The 22575-nt window shown below is 35.3% G+C and overlaps 1 protein-coding gene and 1 pseudogene across 1 annotated transcript; one reads left to right on the top strand and one right to left on the bottom strand.

Annotated features, from left to right (window-relative positions):
• Window positions 1-1696: 1696 nt before the first annotated feature.
• LOC107461361 (pentatricopeptide repeat-containing protein At1g03540-like) lies at window positions 1697-21653 on the bottom strand (annotated as a pseudogene).
• Window positions 8796-10508, top strand: LOC107461458 (uncharacterized). The gene is made up of 3 exons (XM_016079947.3): window positions 8796-9069; window positions 9552-9659; window positions 9756-10508. The coding sequence occupies exon 3, from the start codon at window positions 9774-9776 to the stop codon at window positions 10404-10406; it is 633 nt and encodes a 210-aa protein (XP_015935433.1). The 5' UTR covers window positions 8796-9069; window positions 9552-9659; window positions 9756-9773; the 3' UTR covers window positions 10407-10508.
• Window positions 21654-22575: the final 922 nt, after the last annotated feature.

Below are 22575 nucleotides of genomic sequence, written 5' to 3'. Positions count from 1 at the left end.
TATATGAATAGTTTATTTTTCTTTTTTTTAATTGCCCATTTTACCGTGATATAACATAATTTAAACTCGAACATTAATTTTAGTATGCCTTTTAAATTTTAAAAAATAGTCACTCTAACTGCTGTTGACTCTCACGGTCACTAGTCAACTGTAACACATCCAGAGTTAGTAACTTAGTATATAAGTAAGGGTGATGAAAATCACTCAGATAAAGACGTCTAAAACGTCTTTTTTTAAAGATGTTTTTTAGTAATTAAAATTTAACATACATAATCAATTAAATCATGTTATTTTTGTCAAAATTAGGCTAGACAAATTGATTTAACCGAAAAAATAGTAAATCAAATTTTGAATTGAATTCAAGATTTGATTCGCCATTTTTCGGTCAAATCAATTTGTCTAACTTAATTTTGACAAAAATAACACGATTTAATCGATTATATGTGTTAAATTTTAATTATTAAAAAACATTTTATAAAAAGACGTTTTCAGCATCTTTATCTGAGTGGCTCCCAAGGGTGATTACTGTTCAAATATGTATGTTACCTATATTAATTACCATTTGGTCAATACTTATTAGTAGTAGGGGTGTAAATGGGCCAGACAACACCGAATTCAGCTTAATCCATACCCAACTCAAAATATAAACCGGACCTAATTTTTAAACCCTAATCCGATTATAGACCGGATGAAACTTACGCACCTTCGAGACGGGTGAAAATCGGGTCTTTAGCATGTAAAAATTACCTAATTTTCAACTATTATTTCACAATTCACATAGTAAAATTCACTTAAAAAAATATAACAAGAACCAACCCTTCTCTAAAATTAAAGCATAACCATAATCAATACCAATAGTTTAATAACACTAAATATTTAAATCAATACAAATAACACAATATTATGCATTAGTCTAAAGTCTTATGCATTTTAAACATAAAATATGCACTTATAATCTTATAATGACTAATAACACAAAATATTAAGGTTTACAATATTTAAATTCCACATAAGAATAACCATCATCCATTACTGATAACACAAAATATTAATCGTGTATGATGACCGGGTCACCGGGCCGAATTCGGGTGACCCGAGCTATGGCTCGGACCCGACCTGAAATAATGACCGGATCTATTTTTGAGACCCTTACCTGACCCTAGACCCGATAAAATCACATTAAATTAGCCCCTAAAGTGTTCAGGGCCGGGCCGGGTCTTTGACCCGGGCCGGGCCATGTACACCCCTAATCAGTAGTATCAGATAAACTTCAATTAACACACAAATGAACCTAAAAATCGTAACAGCAATAAAAGAATAACGATTGAGAGAAAAAGTGCAAAGACGGAGAAAGAACGTGACGAAGAAGAAGGAGGAATGCGAAGAAGAATAATATGTGAATATGTTTGCGTTAATAAAGTGCGTGTGTAATGAAAGTAATTTTTGTTAAGTTTTGGCCAATTTGATTAGACTTAGTTACCAAAAAAAACTTGAATGTGTAGCTGGACTAATTTTTTTTGTATCTTTAGGAATAAATCACTTTATCTTATAGACCAAGATCAATTAGCTTTCATTGAATTGAGATTAAAAAAAAGTTCATGATGTTAATTGATCCATCCTTCCAAATTCTATCATCACACAGCTTCCTCCATGTTGGCCAGATCAAAATAAGATCTCTTTTATTCTCACATTCAATCTAGCTCTTGCCAGGCATCTTCTTAACCCCTCTATCCTCCATTAACTTCCTGATTGCTATAGCATCATTCCACCTACCAACTGTTCTATAAATGTTACCAAGCAGAACATAACTTAAATGGAATCCTGGTTGTAGCTCAATCATCTTTTTGGCTATGCGTTCTGCAGTGATATAGTCTGAGCACCTAGTGCAAGTTCCAAGAAGTACTGCCCAAAGTGACTGATCGTGCCTACAATTCAAATTTTCCAACAAAATCTCAGCCTCCTCTATCAGTTCAGCACGACCTAGTAGATCAATCATGCAATTGTAATGCTCAACTCCAGACTGAATCTCATATTTCTTTGTCATTGAAGTAAAATATTCTCTCCCTTCATTAACCAAACCAGTATGACTGCAAGCAAAGAGAATATTAATAAAAGTGATATAATCAGGCTGCATCCCTTCTTTGATCATATCTTCAAACAAGGCTAATGCTACCATCCCTCTTCCATTCTGTGCAAACCCACCAATCATTGAGTTCCATGTTATCAGATTTCGAACTTGCATACTCAGAAACAACCTATACCCAAAATCAACGTACCCACATTTTGCATATAGATCAACCAAGGCTGACTCCACTATAATGTTTCTCTAACCACCCTTTCTCACATACATACAATGAACCTCTTTTCCCTGTCTCGTAGCAGTGAGTCCCGAGCAATAGTCCCCAAGATGTAAACATCCACAATCACATTCTCCCTAACAAGATTGAGCATAGTCTCATACTCTCGAATATGACAATATGTGCCAAGTATAGCAGTTTATGACACCAAATTCTTATTCCTCATCCTATCAAAACTGTTAAGCTTAGTTTGATTTTGGGTTTTATAAATGATGACAAACATCTATTGGGTTAAAGCCCAAATGTGTTTAATTGTGTGTTAAGTGATGCAGGCCCAATCAAATGTTGCTTCAGCCCACTCCAGTAATGCTTCAGCAAATTAAAGTGTTACATCTCCAAACTTTAAGCCCATCACAGCAAATAGAAGGCAACTCATTTGTTCCTTAGTGCTCCAAGAATAATAAACAAGCCCAAATCTCATCATAGCACAGTTCAGTAAATACAAGGCTATGTGTTGCTAAAGAAAGAGTGAGGACAACTGAAAAAATAAGGGAACAACAACCATGCAAGGATAGGTGTGGCTCTATGAAAGCAAGAAGGACACAAGGACATCTCCACTATCCTAAGGATATCATCTGAGCAACATTCGGCTAGTGGATGAGCAAAACACAAACTTTCTAATAGCTATAGCAGTAGGGGTTATGGAGCAAAAAAAAGGAGTGTATGCCAAGGAAGAAAGAAAAATAAAAGACAACAGAGGTGGTGGATGGGCTCCTCATCCAGCAGAGATAGTGGAGCATGATGAAGAAGGACTGCATCCCAGCAGTGACAGCTCCAACGGACAGCAATGACAAGCAAATGAAAGAGGCAAAAATTAAAGGCAAGTGAAAGAAATATAACAAGCCTCATTCCAACATTTCACAACAAGAAAAAGAAAGCACAAATGCAGAGCATCATCTCAAATATGGAGCTGAAATATTTTTCTTCTACTCAAGATTAAGTTTTTATTTTTATTGTTATAGCTGTCTTGTGTCATTTTCTGTTTTGAGAAAAAGGCTGATCTTGTGAGTTGAAAAGGCAAGAGAAAAAATGCAAGAATGATGCAAAAGAGCCACTGATTTCTGATGTAATTGAGTTGATAAACTAGGATTAGTTCTTCTTGCCAAGTTGACTTAGCACTTGGTGAGTTAGAATCTGTTTAGATTCTCCTTCCAAGTTTGGACAACACTTTGGGTTACTAAGCTTTGGTGAAGAAATCTTAGGGATAGATATCAGTTGAATTAGGGAGTAATTCAATAGTATTGGTGAATGTAATCAGTGGATTATAGTGAAAATTCCATCATGGTTTGTGGTGGAGACTGGACGTAGGATTCATTGCACTAAGAATCTGAACCAGGATACATGCTGGCCTTTTTCTCCTCTTCTCTACTCTTTACTTGTTCTTCATACGAGACAAAATAAAATAATCTCCTGCAACTTAAGCTTCTGTTAAAACAGAAAACAGATTGAAACTTTAAGTTTTAAGCCAACTTGATTCAACCCCCCTTTTCAAGTTCAGGTAGAACCATCAATTGGTATCAGAGAAAGCTCTCAAGGAGTCAAGCTTCACAGCTTGGAGTAAAGATCCATGGCCAACAATATAGGTCCTAACATCATAGCTTTCACTCTCACTGAAGGGCAGTCTAACAATAGACCTCCCTACTTCAATGGCAGCAACTATTCTTACTGGAAAGAGAGAATGAGAATATTCGTACATTCAATCGACTACAACATCTGAAAGATCATCCTCAACGGACCAGAAGTTCCCACTAAACAAAATACTGATGGAGAAGTTGTGGCAAAAGAAGACAGCGAGTGGACAGAGGAAGAAAAGAAGAAGGTTGAACTCAATGCCAAGGCAGTCAACCTGATGCACTGTGCAATCAGTTTTGAAGAATTCAGAAAACTGTCAAGGTGCAAGACGGTGAAAGAAATATGGGACAAGTTCAGAGTCACTCATGAAGGCACTAATCAAGTAAGGGAGACTAGAATTGACATGTTGATGAAAGAGTATGAAATGTTCAGCATTAAGGAGGATGGGAGCATCGATCAAATGTTCGAAAGGTTCTCAATAATCATCAATAATCTGGATGCTATGAGAAGGAGCTATTCTAAAGAAACCTTAGTGAGGAAGATCCTTAGGAGTCTTACTAAGAAATAGGAAGTAAAAAGCACAGCCATCTCTGAAAGGAATGATTTGATCAAAATCACCTATGATGAGCTAAGAGGTAAGCTGCTGGCCTACGAAACCACTCACATGGCTCGAGACAAAGATAAAAAAAGAAAAGTATAACACTGAAATCAAGAATGACAGCCAAAGAAGAAGAATCTGATGACATTTTCTCAGATGAAGAAATGGTGATCTTTGCAAGAAAAATGAGAAGATTACTGAGATTCAAAAGCAAAGGCAAAGGAAGTTCTTCATCCAGAGACTTCAAGAAAGATCAAGTCAAGTTCACATGCCACCATTGCAAGAAACCATGACACTTCAAGCCAGATTGTCTTCAACTAAAGAAAGGCAAAAAATCCAAGAAAGACAAAAAGAAAGTGATGATAGTAACATGGGAACACTTGGAGAATGACACCAGCTCTGAGAACTCAGATCAAGAAGCTCAGCTATGTCTGATGGCTGATCATGATGATGAAGATGAGGTAGATCTATCAAACTTATCGATTGATGAATTGCACTACATTATTAAAGACATTATTGTAAATTCTAAGAAACTCTTAGATAAGTATGCTAAATGTAAGAAAGAAAATGAAGCATTGAGGACAGAAAATGATCTTCTTTTGAAAAAGGTTAAGGCAACCAAAATCTGTAATGAAAATCTTTTGAAAGAAGAAAATACTGCCTCTACTTATTTTATTTCTGAAAATAAAAAGTTGAATGAACAAATTAAAAATCTGAATAAAGACTTAGTAAAGTTTGTTCAAGGTTCCCAAATCTAGATAAATTACTTGCATGTTAAAAGTTTGGGTCTGAGAAATCTGGACTTGGATTCAAAGAGGAAATTAAGGTTGTTTTCAAACAAAATGTTCAAAAATCTAAAGTTTACTCTTCCAAGTTTTTCAAACCTAAAGGTTTCAGCAAACCTAAAAAATCAGTGAGCAAGAACCATTGCTACAAGTGCAATAGAAAAGGTCATAATCCTCCTCAATGTTTCATCTTTATAAGGTCTTTTGGTAATGATAGTAAATTATATAAAGTTGTTCATGATTTCAATGTTCTTGGACAACCAAGAAGATTTTACATCAAAGGATCCAAATGGATTTGGATACCTAAGGTTAGTTGAAGAACATGCAGGTTTGCCTTACATCCAAGAATAAATTGGACATGTAGTATCTTGATAGTGGATGTTCAAGGCATATGACCGGAAATGATACTTTCTTCATTAAACTCAACAAGTATGATGGAGGATTTGTCACTTTCGGAGATAATGGTAAAGGTAAAATAATTGCCATTGGTATGGTTGGCAAAGATTTTTCTACTTGCATTGATAGTGTCTTTTTAGTTGATGGGTTAAAGCGTAATCTGTTGAGTATAAGTCAATTATGTGACCTTGGATATGCTGTAACCTTTAGAAAATCTGATTGTAGGGTCATTAATGAGAAAACAGGAGCTATTTTATTTGTTGTCAAAAGAAGTGACAATGTTTATGGTCTCACACTAGATGATCTTAAAATTCAAAATGTAACCTGTTTCTCTTCAATGGAATCCGAAAAATGGATGTGGCATAAGAGATTAGGACATGCTAGCATGTTCCAAATAGGGGTGTCAATGGGGCGGGGCAGGGGCGGGGGATGCCTCCCTGCTCCCCGTCCCCGCCCTCAAATTTTATCCCCGTCCCCGCCCCATTCCCCGCCGTGGGGGAATAATTGCCCCCATCCCCATTCCCCACGTTCCCCGTGTTCCCCGCGAGTCCCCATTCCCCATCTGCTTATGTTGAACATTTATATGAAAATTACCATAAAAATTTAAAAAAATATAAAAAAAATCACAAAATGTCAAAACAACACACAAACATATATATTTTATCCATGATTACAACTTACAAATAAAGAAATATAAAATTAAGTGATCATAGTTCATAAAACGAAATTTTAAAATATAACATCCATTCTTTAAAAAACCATAAAATAAAGTCTTCAACTTCCAACAAACAACTCCATGTTCTCTGTTAAAATACAACACAAACATGAATATGTTAACATACATCATAAACAAGAATACCATATAATTAATAAGAATTGACATAATAAAAAAATAATTACCTAAACTCTTAAATCTCCATATCCATCATATAGTCCCAAGGAATTGAAATTTTTGACCCTGATTTACCTATATTATATCAACCAACAATTTACGAGAGTTAAATTTAACATGAAATTGAACTTTAATACGAAATAAAATTTGACACTACTAGAAAAAACGTTTTTTTCGACACTAAAAATCGACGGTTATTTCTGCCGTCGATATTTATCGACGGCTTGCTGTCGATATTGCTGGAAAAAAATAATTAAAAATAAAATATTAAAATCGACGGCTAGGTCGTCGATAATATTATGATACATAATATTATCGTTACATTATCGACAAACTTGGGGCCGAAAATAATTTTATTTTAAATTCGACGAAAATGACGTCGATTTTATTAATTAAAATATCGACAATAATTACCGTCGAGAAATTTTAACGGTCTAGATCGTTTTCTAAAACCAAATAAATGGTATAGATTTAATAAATAAAATAGACGCATAGACTGTCGATTGTTTTTAATTTAAAATCGACAAATGTGCCGTCGATTTTTGTCATTAAAAATTACTTACCCCCATCCACTTCCCGCGTACAGAGAATTCAGAAACACAATTCCCTTTTACCCCCAAATTCCCTATTTCAGCACCAACCTGCGTCATTCTCCGCTGCCGTCGCCGCTCCGTCACGGTTGCTTCGCCGGCGCTCCTCAACACACACACTCTCTCAACCATAAACCCCACTCCGACGCCTTACTCAAACCAAGGGTTTTCAGTGAGGTAGAACTCCAGCGAGGGTCAGTTTCCATTCTTTCTTCTTTGTTTAGGGTTTATTCATAAGTTATTTGATTCAACATGCATTTGATAAGAATTGAATGTTGTTAAGGATGACAGGCAGGAGCACGTAATTTGAAAGCACTTACCGTCGCTGGTTCCGAAGTTCCCTTCGCCATTGTCGCTGGTTCTACTTGCCGTCGCTGCTAGCTCGTGCTTATCCAATGGCCTGGTGAGGGTGAGTTACCTGCTCCCCTGCTTGTGTTTGGATTCTTCCCTACTTCCCTGCTCCCCTACTTAGCTAATTAATTTGTTGATTTGGGGTTTCATATTTTTGATAATTAGTTTTTTGATTGGTTTTTAATGGATGATTTAGTAATTAGGTTTTAAATTTAGATTTTTAATTTAGTTTGTTTATTGATTGACAAAACATATGGAGGGAGGGAATTTGTAATGCTGAACTGAACACCCAATAATTGTTGCAGTTATCTCTGTTGTTGATATTTTGCTAAAAATGTGCTAGAGAGCATGAACTTCAAATTCTGTGTGTAGATCTACATTTAGGATCTATATTTGTCTAATTATAATACAGTTTTTTTTAATTGAAAAAAATAAACAGGAACAACAAGAAATGTAATTTCTATGAACAGATCTGGCAATAAAATATTGTTTCACATGCTTCCTTTTCCTTACAAAAGAATGAAAGAGTTGAATATATAGGAATTTAAGATTTTGACCCAAAAACCAGTATGCACAGTTAGATCCACTAGTAAATACTAAAAAGTAGTAGGCTAATAGCTCTCTCTTTTGAGGGTTTCTAGTTATTTTCTATAGCAGTTGAACTTTAACCCCCCTCCCCGCGGTTCTATTATCCATTTTGACATTAGTACTGTTTGCATTACTAAATCATGTGCTGTTTTGGAAAATATATAAATATGAACAACTCAGGTTGTTGAGCTTTTTGCCATTAGAAATAGTTAATGATAGAAAATGGGGAACTGTTTTTATATAGTTTTTTTAGGTGTCTTGTTACTAGATCTTGCCATTTTATCATTAAATTATTTCTTCTTTATAAACTCTGTTTAGAGCCATAGTCCTTGCCATGAATCAACATTAAATTATTTCTTCTTTATAAACCCTATTTAATAGACAAGTTGTTCAGTGCTGGAAATTTTATTTCTTTAGTTCCTGGATAGAAACTCTTGAATTTTTGGTAGTCTCAAAAATTCGATGGTTGCCAGTTATGAAAAGTAAAAAATTTGCTGTGTTTCTTCCAGTTATGAAAAGTAAAAGATACCTTCCTCACTGCCACATTTTTAATTAATAGATTACCAACTCCTACATTGAACATGAAGTCACCTTTATATCACTCCTAAAATTTGTATCTGTTCAGAGGCTAAATTTTATTCCAATGATTTTTTTTAAATAGAAATGCTTTGACATTATTGATACGGAGGAGGATGATATCTATCAAGCTTGGAGGTTTAGGGCTGCCAAGCGCTTGCGAGGTATGCTCCATGCCATTCGCAAAAAAGGTGCCCGTCCATATTGGATCCCACCAGAAGTTCTTGGTGAATTGATGAGACGTTGGAACACTGATGCCTATAGACAATTACAGACAAGAAATACAGCTGCCAGAAAATCAACTCGAGGTACTTCCCTTCATACTGCAGGAGGCACCACCTTTCCAGAAGCGAGATTACGCTTGGTAAGTTGCTTATAGAACCCTCTTTTTTACTTAAAGATAATCTTTACTTTGATATTTGCTGTTCTGAAAATTTCTTAAGGCCAAACAAGTAAGAAAAAACTCACAGCAGTGTTAATTTTCTTATTGGAATATCTAAGTTTTGAAGGTCATGGTTCATCAATTATAATCCCTTGTCCATACACTGCATGCTGTTATTTCTGCTTGTGTTATGATTTATTGAAACAAAATGAGCTTGATGGATTATTAAGTTGCAACTAAATGTGAGTTTTGACCACTGATTGTGATCTTGAAGTCCATTAAACCATGTCTAGCTTCTTATTGTCACGTCTCCCATTGAGGTTTTAAATAAAATGAGCTTGTTCTATTATGATTTTGCTTTTATTCTGCTTTTTAACTATTTTTTCCTCATTATGCAACAGTACTATATGCAATTTTTTCCTCAATCAGTGACAGTGTGTCATATTATTTCTCTCATTATGTAGAATCATTCGCTTGGAAGACCATCACGTATGGATGAGTTTTTTTAGCACACTCATACTCGCAAAGAGGATAGGACTCAATGGGTTGATGAACACTCTCGAAAGACAAAGGTAACTTGCCTTTATTAATTGTAACTATTTTGTTATCTAATTGTTATGCCTTATTAATACTTATAGCAGTTTATCAATCATTTCTCCTCATTGTAGGATATATTTCAAGAGCGTATGTTTCAGGCTGAGCAAGAGCGGCAGGCTGCTATAGAGGCTGGTGTAACTGATCCACCGCCTGTCTCTGAGGAAAGCATATGGATTGAGACAGTGGGTGGAAAACGAAGAGGTAGGGTATATGGTATGGGTGAGGTAAGGGACTCTTCCATGGTGCGGCCTCGAGTTGATGGGCCAACCACGACCACCAGCGCTGATGTTTTGGATCTTAGAGAACGAATCATAATACTCAATAGGGAAGTTGAACAACATGCCGCTAAATATAGAGAGCTTGAAGACCGCTACCAAAGGGAGAAAAGAGAGTGGCAACAGACTGTTGAATCCTTGCGTGAGGATCTCAACACCAGTAACTCACAGATGGATCAATTTAGTCATCAGTTGAGTAGTTTGACTGAGTATGTGAGAGCCATGGGTCCTAGTAGTTCTGGATCACGTGTTCCCCCACCTCCTCCTTTTACTTTCCCAAGCTCTCAGAAAAGCACAGCCCCAGCCCCAGTCCCAGTCCCAACCCCAGCCCCAGGTAGAAAACTCCCACCTATTCTGCAGCGACCAGGACAACCACAGAGTTCTCAAAGGGAGGATGATTCTGACGATTTTGATGACTCAGATGATTATTTAGACGAGTATGAGTAGGTTATTTAATTACTTTACTTTGAATATTTTGTATTATTAGTAGATTGCAATTTAAACGAATATAAATCTAAGTTTAGTTATTTATCTTGTCTTGAGTCTTTATGTTAGAGGGTTATTTATTATTTTGATAAGTTTGTAAACTCATTATCTAATATTTAGTATAAATTTTATTTTTATATTTAAAAGTTTATTTGTCTTGTTATTTAATATTCTGTTTAAATTTTATTTTTATATTTAAAAGTTTATTTGTTTAACGGTTTACTATTTTTCAAATAGAAAAAAAAAATAAAACATATAACTATTAAAATCGACGGCAAAGTTGTCGCTTTTAAAAGTTAATATAGACAAAATAAACAATTAAATCGACGGCAAAATTGTCGATTTTATTCATGCACATATCAAACATCGATTTTATTAAACATATTATAGACAGCAGTGTTGTTGATTTTTTTGAGTTAAATATCAAGTGTTGTTGATTTTATTGAGTTAAATATCGACAAAAAAGCTGTCGATTTTATTGAATCAATTATCGACAAAGAAGACGTCGATTTTAAATAATAATATCGACGGCAATGTTGTCGATTTTATTAAGAGTGTAAAATTCTCACACCCATATTACAGACGGAAAAAACGTCGATTTTATTAAATTATTATCGACGGCCATGAAAGCCGTCGATTTTATTAGCATTTTAAAAAATCGACAAGCGTTATAGCGACCAACTGCCCCGTTTATTTTGCCGTCGAATTTCAATATTATCGACGGCTAAGCCGTCGATTTGGCCGTCGATTTTAACGACGTTTCTTGTAGTGTGAGTTATTAGTACTTTTACCTGAAGAGTGTATCCAATGCTCAGAAACAAATTATTAAGTGACTTTTTCGTTATTGTACTTTTCTAATTCAATATAATTAATCCCGCACCAGGAAACAGCATACTACTAATTTGTGGCTCAGAAAATAAACTTCAGGAAAATAGTATGATCTTTAATCATTTCTATAATATAGAAAAATATCAAACATGTGATGTTATGGATTACATACAGTATGATCATTAATTATTTCTATAATATAGAAAAATATCAAACATGTGATGTTATGGATTACATACAGTATGATCATTAATTATTTCTATAATATAGAAAAATATCAAACATGTGATGTTATGGATTACATACACATGCAGTAACAGTTTATAGAGCTTGTGTTTTGGTCATTTTTTGAAGTCAGATTGCTTATTTTACATCCCTTAAGTAATCAATATTCTAAAGATCTCACTTAGTATTTTTTGTTTTTCATCATCTCATTTTGGCCAGCTAACCTTTTAACTATTTCTAACTTCAGCTAATCAATCCAAATGCCAAGATAACTTAATTTGGAGGAACCACTGGGAATAATATATTCCAATTTCAGAATTACAAGAAAAAAAATCTATAGAGAAAATAATTAAAGACAAAATGCCCAAAAAAAATATCTATGCTTTAACTTGGATTAAAACATAATTTCAAATTACTAATTACATCACTCTCAAGGATTGAAACCTATGTATTACTTTCTTCCAACCACATGCAATCAATCACATTTTGCACTGCAAGGGGAGTTTTCTTAAATCCGTGTACATACATATTAAAGTCAGAAATTACAGTTGGTGAACACTTAAGTTTAGAACTAATACTATACTGAATCCTAAGTGCAATCAAAACTCATAACTAACACTTACTACAACAAACAGAGAACCTGAAACTTGAGGCTTGAAACACACTTAATCCTTGTACTAAAGTAGCTCAACCAATAAATTAAGCACAATAAGAAGGTGAATCAGCTTTATGTTTAGTTGATTCATGTATCACCGTTTTGGGTTATAATTCAATATGTAAATGGTGCAACAAATCAGAATTTTTCATTCTACAAAATATAAATTATTAATACAGAATAGCATAGCATAAACTCATCAACAAACAACAGCTAATAAAATCAGAATTCAGAATTAATGGAATATAAAAAAATTAAAGTATGAAAATAATGAAAAAACAGCCACCAATTATCAGAAATTCATAGAACAAAATATCCATTAACAAAAACAACAGCCACCAACTTCAAAAAATCAAAATCACCATCAAATTCATGAAAAAAAGCAAAAACCTAAACTGAAATCCCAAAATAAAAGAAGAAAAGGAGAGAGTAGTGAATCTTAGCAGGGATAAGAGAGAAATGGCTGAAGAGGTCAGAAACGCCGGTGACGAGAAGAGTGACGAACGACGGGAAGAGAGCGAACGGAACAGGGCGCACGGGGCGGTGCGGTGATGATGCAGTATGGGCCGGCTGAAACAGATAGTGACGAGGCCGTGACGATGGTGGTCGGAGGTTGCTGGCTAGGAGCTTGGGACGACGGAGAGAATGCAGAGATGAAGGAGAGTTAGGGTTAACTGGAAACTCGAAGGTTGCGGCGCTCTCTGTTGGAAGTGGGAACTGGAATTGGGAAGAGGAGTTAGGGACTTAGGGTTAACTTTTGTATATATATATATATATGCAAAGTGAAATTACTTAAAAACCATAATAAAAATTAAATTCATAAGGATATTTAAGTAATTTAATATATTTGGCAATTGTGGGGAATACGGGGACGGGGATGGGGATCCCCGCTCGGGTCCCCGCATCTGTTTCGGGGGAATTTTGTCCCCCATCCCCGTCCCCGCAGGAAAAATTCCCCGCCATCGGGGCCCCATTCGGGGCGGTCCCCGCGGGGATCCCCGCTTCCTGGGGATTTTTGACACCCCTAGTTCCAAATCTCTAAGCTTGTTAAAAGAGAGGCTTAGTAAGAGGTCTTTCTAATATCAAATTTGATAAGGACATCACATATGATGCTTGTAAAATGGGTAAACAAATAAAAACCTCTTTCAAACCCAAGGAAGATGTCTCAACTAAGAAACCATTGAAGTTATTGCATCTTGATCTGTTTGGACCAACTAGGACTCAAAGTCTTGGAGGAAAAAGTTATGGCATGGTAATTGTGGATGACTATACTAAGTTTGGTTGGGTATTCTTTCTTACTCATAAACGTGAGGCTTTTTATGTTTTTGAAAAATTTAGAAAAAAGATTCAAAATGAAAAGAGTTTAAATATTGTTTCAATTAGAAGTGACCATAGTAAAGAATTTGAAAATCAATACTTTGAATCTTTTTGTGATGAACTAGGCATATCACATAACTTCTCTTGTCCTATAACACCTCAACAATATGGTGTGGCAGAAAGAAGAAATAGAAGTTTACAAGAAATTGCTAGAGCTATGTTATGTGAATATGAAGTTCCCAAGTTCTTATCGGCTGAAGCTGTGAATACAGCTTGCTATGTTTTAAATTGAACCATCATAAGGAAGTTTTTTAAGAAAACTCCATATGAACTTTGGAAAGGACATCCTCCCAATCTTAGTTACTTTCATTTGTTTGGCTGCAAGTGTTTCATACTGAATATCAAAGAAAATTTAGGAAAATTTGATCCTAAAACACATGAAGACATTTTTCTTGGTTATTCCACTTATAGCAAAGCATATAGAGTATATAACAAGAACTCCAAAACTGTTGAGGAAACCATGCATGTTACATTCTGTGAGTCTAACACTGTTCCTAGTATTTGCATTGATGATAGCCCAGGTTTTGAAGCTGAATTGCCCAAGAATACTGAGTCAGTTCCTCAAAATTCAAGTTCTCATGAAGCTGCACCTGTTAGCAACGAAAATCCCAATTCTGCAAGAGACAATTTGGAATTATCTCATGTTGTAGCAGAAAATACTGATGCAGAGGCCATTATTGATCAAGAGGAACCTGAATCCTCAACTCAAATCAGAAGGCCCAGGGAATGGAAGTTTCTAAAAAACTATCCTGAGGAATTCATAATAGGTGATCCCTCCGAAAGAATATCAACTAGATCATCTTTGAAAAGAGCTGAACCCAACAACTTAGCTCTTATATCAAAGATTGAACCTCAAAATATCCAAGAAATACTTGCTGATCCATCTTGGGTATTAGCTATGAAGGAGGAATTACAGCAGTTTGAGAAAAATTAAGTCTGGACCTTAGTGTCTCACTCAAATGGAAAGAAAGTCACTGGCACTAAATAGATTTTCAGAAACAAATTGGGTAAAGATGGAACCATTATCTGAAACAAGGCTAGATTGGTTGCTCAAGGCTATGATCAAGAGGAAGGGATTGATTTCGATGAATCCTTTGCACCTGTAGCTCGAATGGAAGCCATCAGATTACTCCTTGCATATGCAACTCATTGTGGCTTCAAGCTATTCCAAATAGACGTAAAATGTGCTTTCCTCAATGGTATAATAGATAGAGAGGTTTATGTGGCTCAACCACCCGGGTTTGAAAACAAAACTTTTCCTAACCATGTTTTCAAACTAGTTAAATCCTTATATGGTTTAAGACAAGCTCCTAGAGCTTGGTATGAGAGGTTTAGCCCATTTTTATTAAAAAATAATTTTCAAAGAGGAGCCATTGACATTAATTTATTTATTAAGAATTATAATGATCATTTTATTCTTGTGCAAGTTTATGTTGATGATATTATCTTTGGTTCGGCTAATGAGGTTTTGTGTGTAGATTTTGCTAAACTTATGACCAATGAATTTGATATGAGCATAATGTGAGAGCTCAATTTCTTTCTAGGTTTGCAAATTAAGGAAACTGCAGAAGGCATATTCATTCATCAAGAAAAATATGTAAAGGAACTTGTTAAGAAATTTGGGCTGGAATGTGCCAAGCCAATGGGAAATCCTATACATCCAAATATCAAGCTGGACAAAGATAAGCATGCTAGAGATGTTGATGAGACACGCTATAGAGGGATGATTGGCTCTTTGATGTATCTAACCTCCTCAAGGCCTGATATCATCCAAAGTGTTAGAGTGTACTTTAGGTTTCAATCAAAGTCTAAGGAATCTCATCTCTCAGCTGTCAAAAGGATCATCCTATATGTGTTTGGTACCACCGATTATGGTTTATGGTTTTCAAAGACTGATTCCTTTCAATTAGTGGATTTTTGTAATGCAGATTTTGCTGGGGATAAAATTGATAGAAGAAGCACAAGTGGCATGTGTTGCTTTCTTGGAAAATCACTCATTGTTTGGTCAAGCAAGAAGCAAGCTACAGTGGCACTTTTCACAGCTGAAATTGAGTTAAATGATGCTTACTCATAATCTGCCCAGAAAAGTCTCAGCTCGATTGATGAGACAAAACACAAATAATCTCAACATTAGAATCATTAAGAAAACATGGATGAGGAAAGAATGTCCAGTTCAGTCCGTAATTTGCAGAACCTCTCTTCTATCAATGGTTTGGTGAAAATATCAGCCAGCTGACCTTCAGATTTAGCAAACTGAATATCTAAATTTCCATTTTGCATATGTTCTCTTATAGAATGAAATCAAACTTCAATGTGCTTTGTTCTTGAGTACAAAATAGGGTTTTTGGAAATATTTATGGCACTCATGTTGTCACAGAACAATGGAATATTGGAAACATTCAGCTTATAGTCAACTAATTGAGTTTTCAGCCATAATAATTGAGAACAGCAAGAGGAGGCTGCAATATACTCAGCTTCGGCAGTGGAAAGTGCCATTGTCGCTTGCTTCTTGCTTGACCAAACAATGAGTGACTTCCCAAGGAAGCAACACATGCCACTTGTGCTTCTTCTATCAATTCTGTTTCTAGCAAAATCTGCATCACAAAAACCCACTAATTGAAAGGAATCAGTCATTAGAAACCATAAGCCATAATCAGTGGTACCAAGCACATAATGAATGATCCTCTTGACAGTTGAGAGATGTGATTCCTTAGGCTCTGATTGAAACCTTGAGCACACTCCAACACTTTGGATGATATCGGGCCTTGAGGAGGTTAGATACATTAATGAACCAATCGTCCTTCTATAGCGAGTCTCATCGACATCTCTAGGATGTTCATCTTTGTCAAGCTTGATATTTGGATGCATGGGGTTCCCATTGGCTTGGCAAATTCCAGCCCAAATTTCTTGACAAGTTCTTTTGCATATTTTTCTTGATGAATGAATATGCCTTCTGCAGTTTGTTTGATTTGCAAGCCTAGAAAGAAATTAATCTCTCCTATCATGCTCATATCAAATTTATTGGTCATAAGCTTAGCAAAATCTGCACATAAAGCCTCATTAGCCGAACCAAAGATATCATCAACATAAACTTGCACAAGAATAAAATGATCATTATAATTTTTAATAAATAAACTGGTGTTAGTGGCTCCTCTTTGAAATTTGTTTTTCAGTAAAAATGAGCTAAACCTCTCATACCAAACTCTAGGAGCTTGTCTTAAACCATATAAGGCTTTAGCTAGCTTGAAAACACGGTTAGAAAAAGATTTGTTTTCAAACCCAGGTAGTTGAGCCACATAAACCTCTCTATCTATTATACCATTGAGGAAAGCACATTTTACGTCTATTTGGAATAGCTTGAAGCCACAATGAGTTGCATATGCAAGGAGTAATCTGATGGCTTCCATTCGAGCTACAGGTGCAAAGGATTCATCGAAATCAATCCCTTCCTCTTGATCATAGCCTTGAGCAACCAATCTAGCCTTGTTTCAGATAATGGTTCCATCTTTACCCAATTTGTTTCTGAAAATCCATTTAGTGCCAGTGACTTTCTTTCCATTTGAGTGAGACACTAAGGTCCAGACTTAATTTTTCTCAAACTGTTGTAATTCCTCCTTCATAGCTAATACCCAAGATGGATCAGCAAGTATTTCTTGGATATTTTGAGGTTCAATCTTTGATATAAGAGCTAAGTTGTTGGGTTCAGCTCTTTTCAAAGATGATCTAGTTGATATTCTTTCGGAGGGATCACCTATTATGAATTCCTCAGGATAGTTTTTTAGAAACTTCCATTCTTTGGGCCTTCTGGTTTGAGTTGAGGATTCAGGTTCCTCTTGATCAATAATGGCCTCTGCATCAGTATTTTCTGCTACAACAGGAGATAATTCCAAATTGTCTCCTGCAGAATTGAGATTTTTGCTGCTAACAGGTGCAGCTTCATGAGAACTTGAATTTTGAGGAACTGACTCAGTATTCTTGGACAATTCAACTTCAAAACCTGGGTTATCATCAATGCAAACACTAGGAACAGTGTTGGACTCACAGAATGTGACATGCATGGTTTCCTCAACAGTTTTGGAGTTCTTGTCATATACTCTATATGATTTTCTATAAGTGGAATAACAAAGAAAAATGCCTTCATGTGTTTTAGGATCAAATTTTCATAAATTTTCTTTGATATTCAGTTTGAAACACTTGCAGCCAAACACATGAAAGTAACTAAGATTGGGAGGATGTCCTTTCCAAAGTTCATATGGAGTTTTCTTCAAAAATTTTCTTATGATGGTTCTATTTAAAACATAGCAAGCTGTATTCACAGCTTCAGCCCATAAGAACTTGGGAACTTCATATTCATATAACATAGCTCTAGCCATTTCTGGTAAACTTCTATTTCTTCTTTCTACAGCACCATTTTGTTGAGGTGTTTTAGGAGAAGAGAAGTTATGTGATATGCCTAGTTCATTACAAAAAGATTCAAAGTATTGATTTTTAAACTCTTTGTTATGATCACTTCTAATTGAAGTAATTTTTAAACTCTTTTCATTTGAATCTTCTTGCTGACCTTTTCAAAGACAGAAAATGCTTCATGTTTATGAGTTAGAAAGAACACCCAGCCAAACCTAGTATAGACATCTACAATAACCATTCCATAACTTTTTCCTCTAATACTTTGAGTCCCAGTTGGTCCAAACAGATCAAGATGCAACAACTCCAATGGTTTCTTAGTTGAGACATATTCCTTGGATTTAAAATAGGCTTTTGTTTGTTTACCCATTTTATATTAGGAAGACCTCTTACTAAGCCTCTCTTTACAAGTTTAGAGATTTGGAACATGCTAGCATGTCCTAATCTTTTGTGCCACATCCATTTTTCAGATTCCATTGAAGAGAAACAGGTTACATTTTGAACTTTAAGATCATCTAGTGTGAGACCATAAATAATGTCACTTCTTTTGGCAACAAATAAAACAGCCCACATTTTCTCATTTATAACCCTACAATCAGATTTTTTAAAGGTTACAGCATATCCAAGGTCACACAATTAACTTATGCTCAATAGATTATGCTTTAACCCATCAATTAAAAAGACACTATCAATGCAAGTAGAAAAATCTTTGTCAACCTTACCAATGACAATTATTTTACCTTTACCATTATCTCTGAAAGTGATAAATCCTCCATCATACTTGTTGAGTTTAATGAAGAAAGTATCCTTTCCATTCATATGCCTTGAAAATTCACTATCAAGATACCACATGTCCAATTTCTTCTTGGATGTAAGGCAAATCTGCATGTTCTTCAATTAACCTTAGGTATCCAAATCCATTTGGATCCTTTGATGTGAAATCTTCTTGGTTGTCCAAGAGCATTAAAATTATGAACAACTTTATATAACTTACTATCATTATCAAAAGACCTTATAAAGATGAAACATTGAGGAGGATCATGACCTTTTCTATTGCACTTATAGCAATGGTTCTTTTTCATTGATTTCTGAGGTTTACTGAAGCCTTTTTGTTTGAAAAACTTGGAAGAGGAGGCTTCAGATTTTTAAACATTTTGTTTAAAAATAGTCTTACTTTTCTCTTTGAATCCAAGTCTAGATTTTTCAGACCCAAACCTTTGAAAGCAAGCAGTTTATTCAAATTTTGAGAACTTTGAACAAACTTTGCTAAGTTTTCATTCAGATTTTTAATTTGTTCATTCAGCTTTTTGTTTTTAGAAATCAAATAAGTGGAAGCAGTAACCTTATGCTTGAGTTTCAATTTCTCTAATTCAGCTCGTAAAGCACAACTTTCTTTTTTTAAAAAATTTTCGTTACAAGTTTCGGTTGCCTTAACCTTTTTCAAAAGAAAATCATTTTCTGTCCTCAATGTCTCATTTTCTTTCTTACATTTAGCATACTTATCTAAGAGTTTCTTAGAATTCACAGCAATGTCTTTAATAATGTAGTGCAATTCATTAATAGATAAGTCAGAGAGATCTACCTCATCTTCTTCATCATGATCAACCATCAGGCATAGCTGAGCTTCTTGATCTGAGTTCTCAGAGTTAGTGTCATTCTCCAAGTCTTCCCATGTTGCCATCATCACCTTCTTTTTGTCTTTCTTGGATTTTTCGCCTTTCTTTAGCTGAGGGCAATCTGACTTGAAGTGACCTAGTTCCTTGCAAAGGTTGCATGTGAACTTGACTTGATCTTTCTTGAAGTCTTTGGATGAAGAGTTTCCTTTGCCTTTGCTTTTGAATCTCAGTAATCTTCTCATTTTTCTTGCAAAGAGCACCATTTCTTCATCTAAGAAACTGTCATTAGATTCTTCTTCTTTGGCTGTCATTTTTTATTTCAGTGCTATACTTTTCTTTCTATCATCTTTGTCTTGAGACATATGAGTGGTTTCATAGGCCAAGAGCTCTTAGCTCATCATAGATAATTTTTATCAAATCATTTCTTTCAGAAATGACTGTACTTTTTACTTCCTTTTTTTAGTAAGGTTCTTCAGGATCTTCCTCACTAAGGTTTCTTTAGAATAGCTCCTTCTCATGGCATCCAGATTGTTGATGATTATTGAGAACCTTTTGAATATTTGATTGATGCTCTCATCCTCTTTCATGCTGAGCATTTCATACTCCTTCATCAGCATATCAATTCTGGTATCCCTCACTTGTTTAGTGTCTTCATGGGCGAGTCTGAGCTTGTCCTATATTTCTTTAGCCATTTTGTACCTTGACACTTTTCTGTATTCTTTAAAATTGATTGCACAATGCATCGGGTTGATTGCCTTGGCTTTGAGTTCAACTTTCTTCTTTTTTTTTCTCTGTCCATTCACTGTCTTCTTTTGCCACAACTTCTCCATCAACATTTTGTTTAGTGGGAACGTCTGGTCCATTGAGGATGATCTTCTAGATGTTGTAGTCGATTAACTGCACGAAGATTCTCATTTTCTCTTTCTAGTAAGAATAGTTGCTGCCATTGAAGTATGGAAGTCTGTTATTAAACTGTCTTTCAGTGAGAATGAAAGGCATGATCTTAGGATCCATATTGTTGGTCATGCATCTTTACTCTAAGTTGTAAAATTTTACTCCTTGAGACCTTGCACTTAATATCAATTGATGGTTCTACTTAAACTTAAGAAGGAGGAGTTAAATCAAGATGGCTTAAAACTTTCTAAACGGGCGAACGGAATCACACTTACCATACATATCCAAAAGACTACTCTCAACAACCACATTCCGACATATCCCAGAAGTAACCACCTTAGCATGCACCTCTCTCCCCTGTCTCAACCACCCCAAGTTACCACAAGCAGCCAACAATGTCCCGAAGGTAAAACCATCCGGTTCCAACCCGCAACCTCTATGAATCTTATAGAACAACTCCACAGCCTCCTTAAACCTATCATTCCTTATAAGCGCTGAAATAACTGATGTCCAGCACACAATATCCGGTTCAAGCAATTCATCAAACATTTTGCGTGCATCCTCCACACCAAAATTCCTCCCATACATATCAATCAACACACTTGAAACCACTCGATTCGAGTCGAACCCACGGCTCACAAAAACCCCTGGAAGCACCTTCCGAGCCTCAATAAACCAAGTTCGGAGCAGGCCTTGATAACAGCAGAAAGTGTGAAGGCATTAGGCTGAAGGCCTTCAAAGCCCACCATCAGAGAGAACAAGATAAGTGAGCTTTTGGGATCACCGACATGAACATAGCCTGAGATTATAGAAGTCCAAGAAATGACATCCTTGAAGAGAAGCCCGTCGAAGATCCGGCGGGCTTGGTAGAAGTGTGGGGCCAGCTTGAAGTAGAAGGCGAGGAGGCTGTTGCCGACGAAGCGGTCGGTGTCGAGGCCGGACATGATGACGTGGCAGTGGAGGACCGTGGAGGAAGGAGTGGGTCTTAGTGGAGGTTTGGAGGAGGGAGGCATAGATGATAGATTTATGGGAAGAGGAGATGATGTGGGTTTTGTCGAGGAGAGTGACGGCTTTTGAGAGTGAGGCATCTCTGCAGTGTTGAAGGATCTGAGATTCTGTTGTTGGTGGTTCAATGGTGGTGGTGGTGGTGGTGGAGAGGAAGCTGCAGCGCGCTTCAAGTGGTGGAGAGCTTTCAATGTCATCAATCATCAATGATATATTTTTTTGTTTTTTCTCTTTTTGTCTTCGAAATTATATATATTAATTATTTTTTTATGAATTGAATTAAGTTGACATCTTTCTGAGCTAATTAATTTCTTTATGTCTTTTAAATTTTGTTCGTCTGGTGTAATGTTTTGCTTTTGTTTTTTTTTTCTTTCGAGTTTTTAATTTTGATGTTGTATCTATAATAACAATATAACATCTTGGTTCTTCACTGTTTTAGCAGCATAGATTCCAAACAAAAGATGAGCGTTCTTGCACATTTGATGTTGCATTTAGAATGATTGGAAGAGACTAGAGAGTTCTCAGCCTAATTTAGATGTTTTATGCTAATTTTAATTGTAATAATATTGTATTATATTCATATCTAATTTTTTTAAAAAATTAGGATGAATAACAATTTTAGTTAAACATATTTGATATTATGAAGTATTTTTTAAATTAAAAAATGTATAAAAAATAATAATATTTTACTATATTTAATTTTTTTAAAAAATAGATTAAAAAACAATTTAAAATTACTTGACACGATCAGTATGTGACCCTATTTTCAACTTTTTGCTGGACTGAACGAATGAATACACAGATGGTTGGAAAATCGATTTAAAATTTTAAAATTATTAAGCAACACAATGTCTATCGTGTAAATGGTTATAGATCGAAAAGAATTTCTAGTCTATCAGCTAAAACATGAACAATGTCTTCTACAACAAATTATACAGGTCATCATCATCACATGTGAGGGGTCCTTCTTCTTATTTAATTTTTAGTTTGGAATTATTGTTGTCCAAGATACGGAACATGCATCATGAACAAGAATCATTATTAGGTGAGACTCAAGTATGCCTTACAAAGGAAAAAAACAATTACATATACTTTGGCATTCATCACTCTATAGAAATATAATCTT

This window comes from Arachis duranensis, chromosome 8 (genome assembly GCF_000817695.3).
Source record: "Arachis duranensis cultivar V14167 chromosome 8, aradu.V14167.gnm2.J7QH, whole genome shotgun sequence".
Taxonomy (NCBI): Eukaryota; Viridiplantae; Streptophyta; class Magnoliopsida; order Fabales; family Fabaceae; genus Arachis; species Arachis duranensis.
Note: the sequence above shows the minus strand (reverse complement) of the source record. Positions and strands in the feature narration are given on the sequence as shown.

Bases quoted from the DNA above. Each gene is read 5' to 3' on its own strand.
- LOC107461458 (XM_016079947.3), top strand. From the start codon at position 9,774: ATGTTTCAGGCTGAGCAAGAGCGGCAGGCTGCTATAGAGGCTGGTGTA.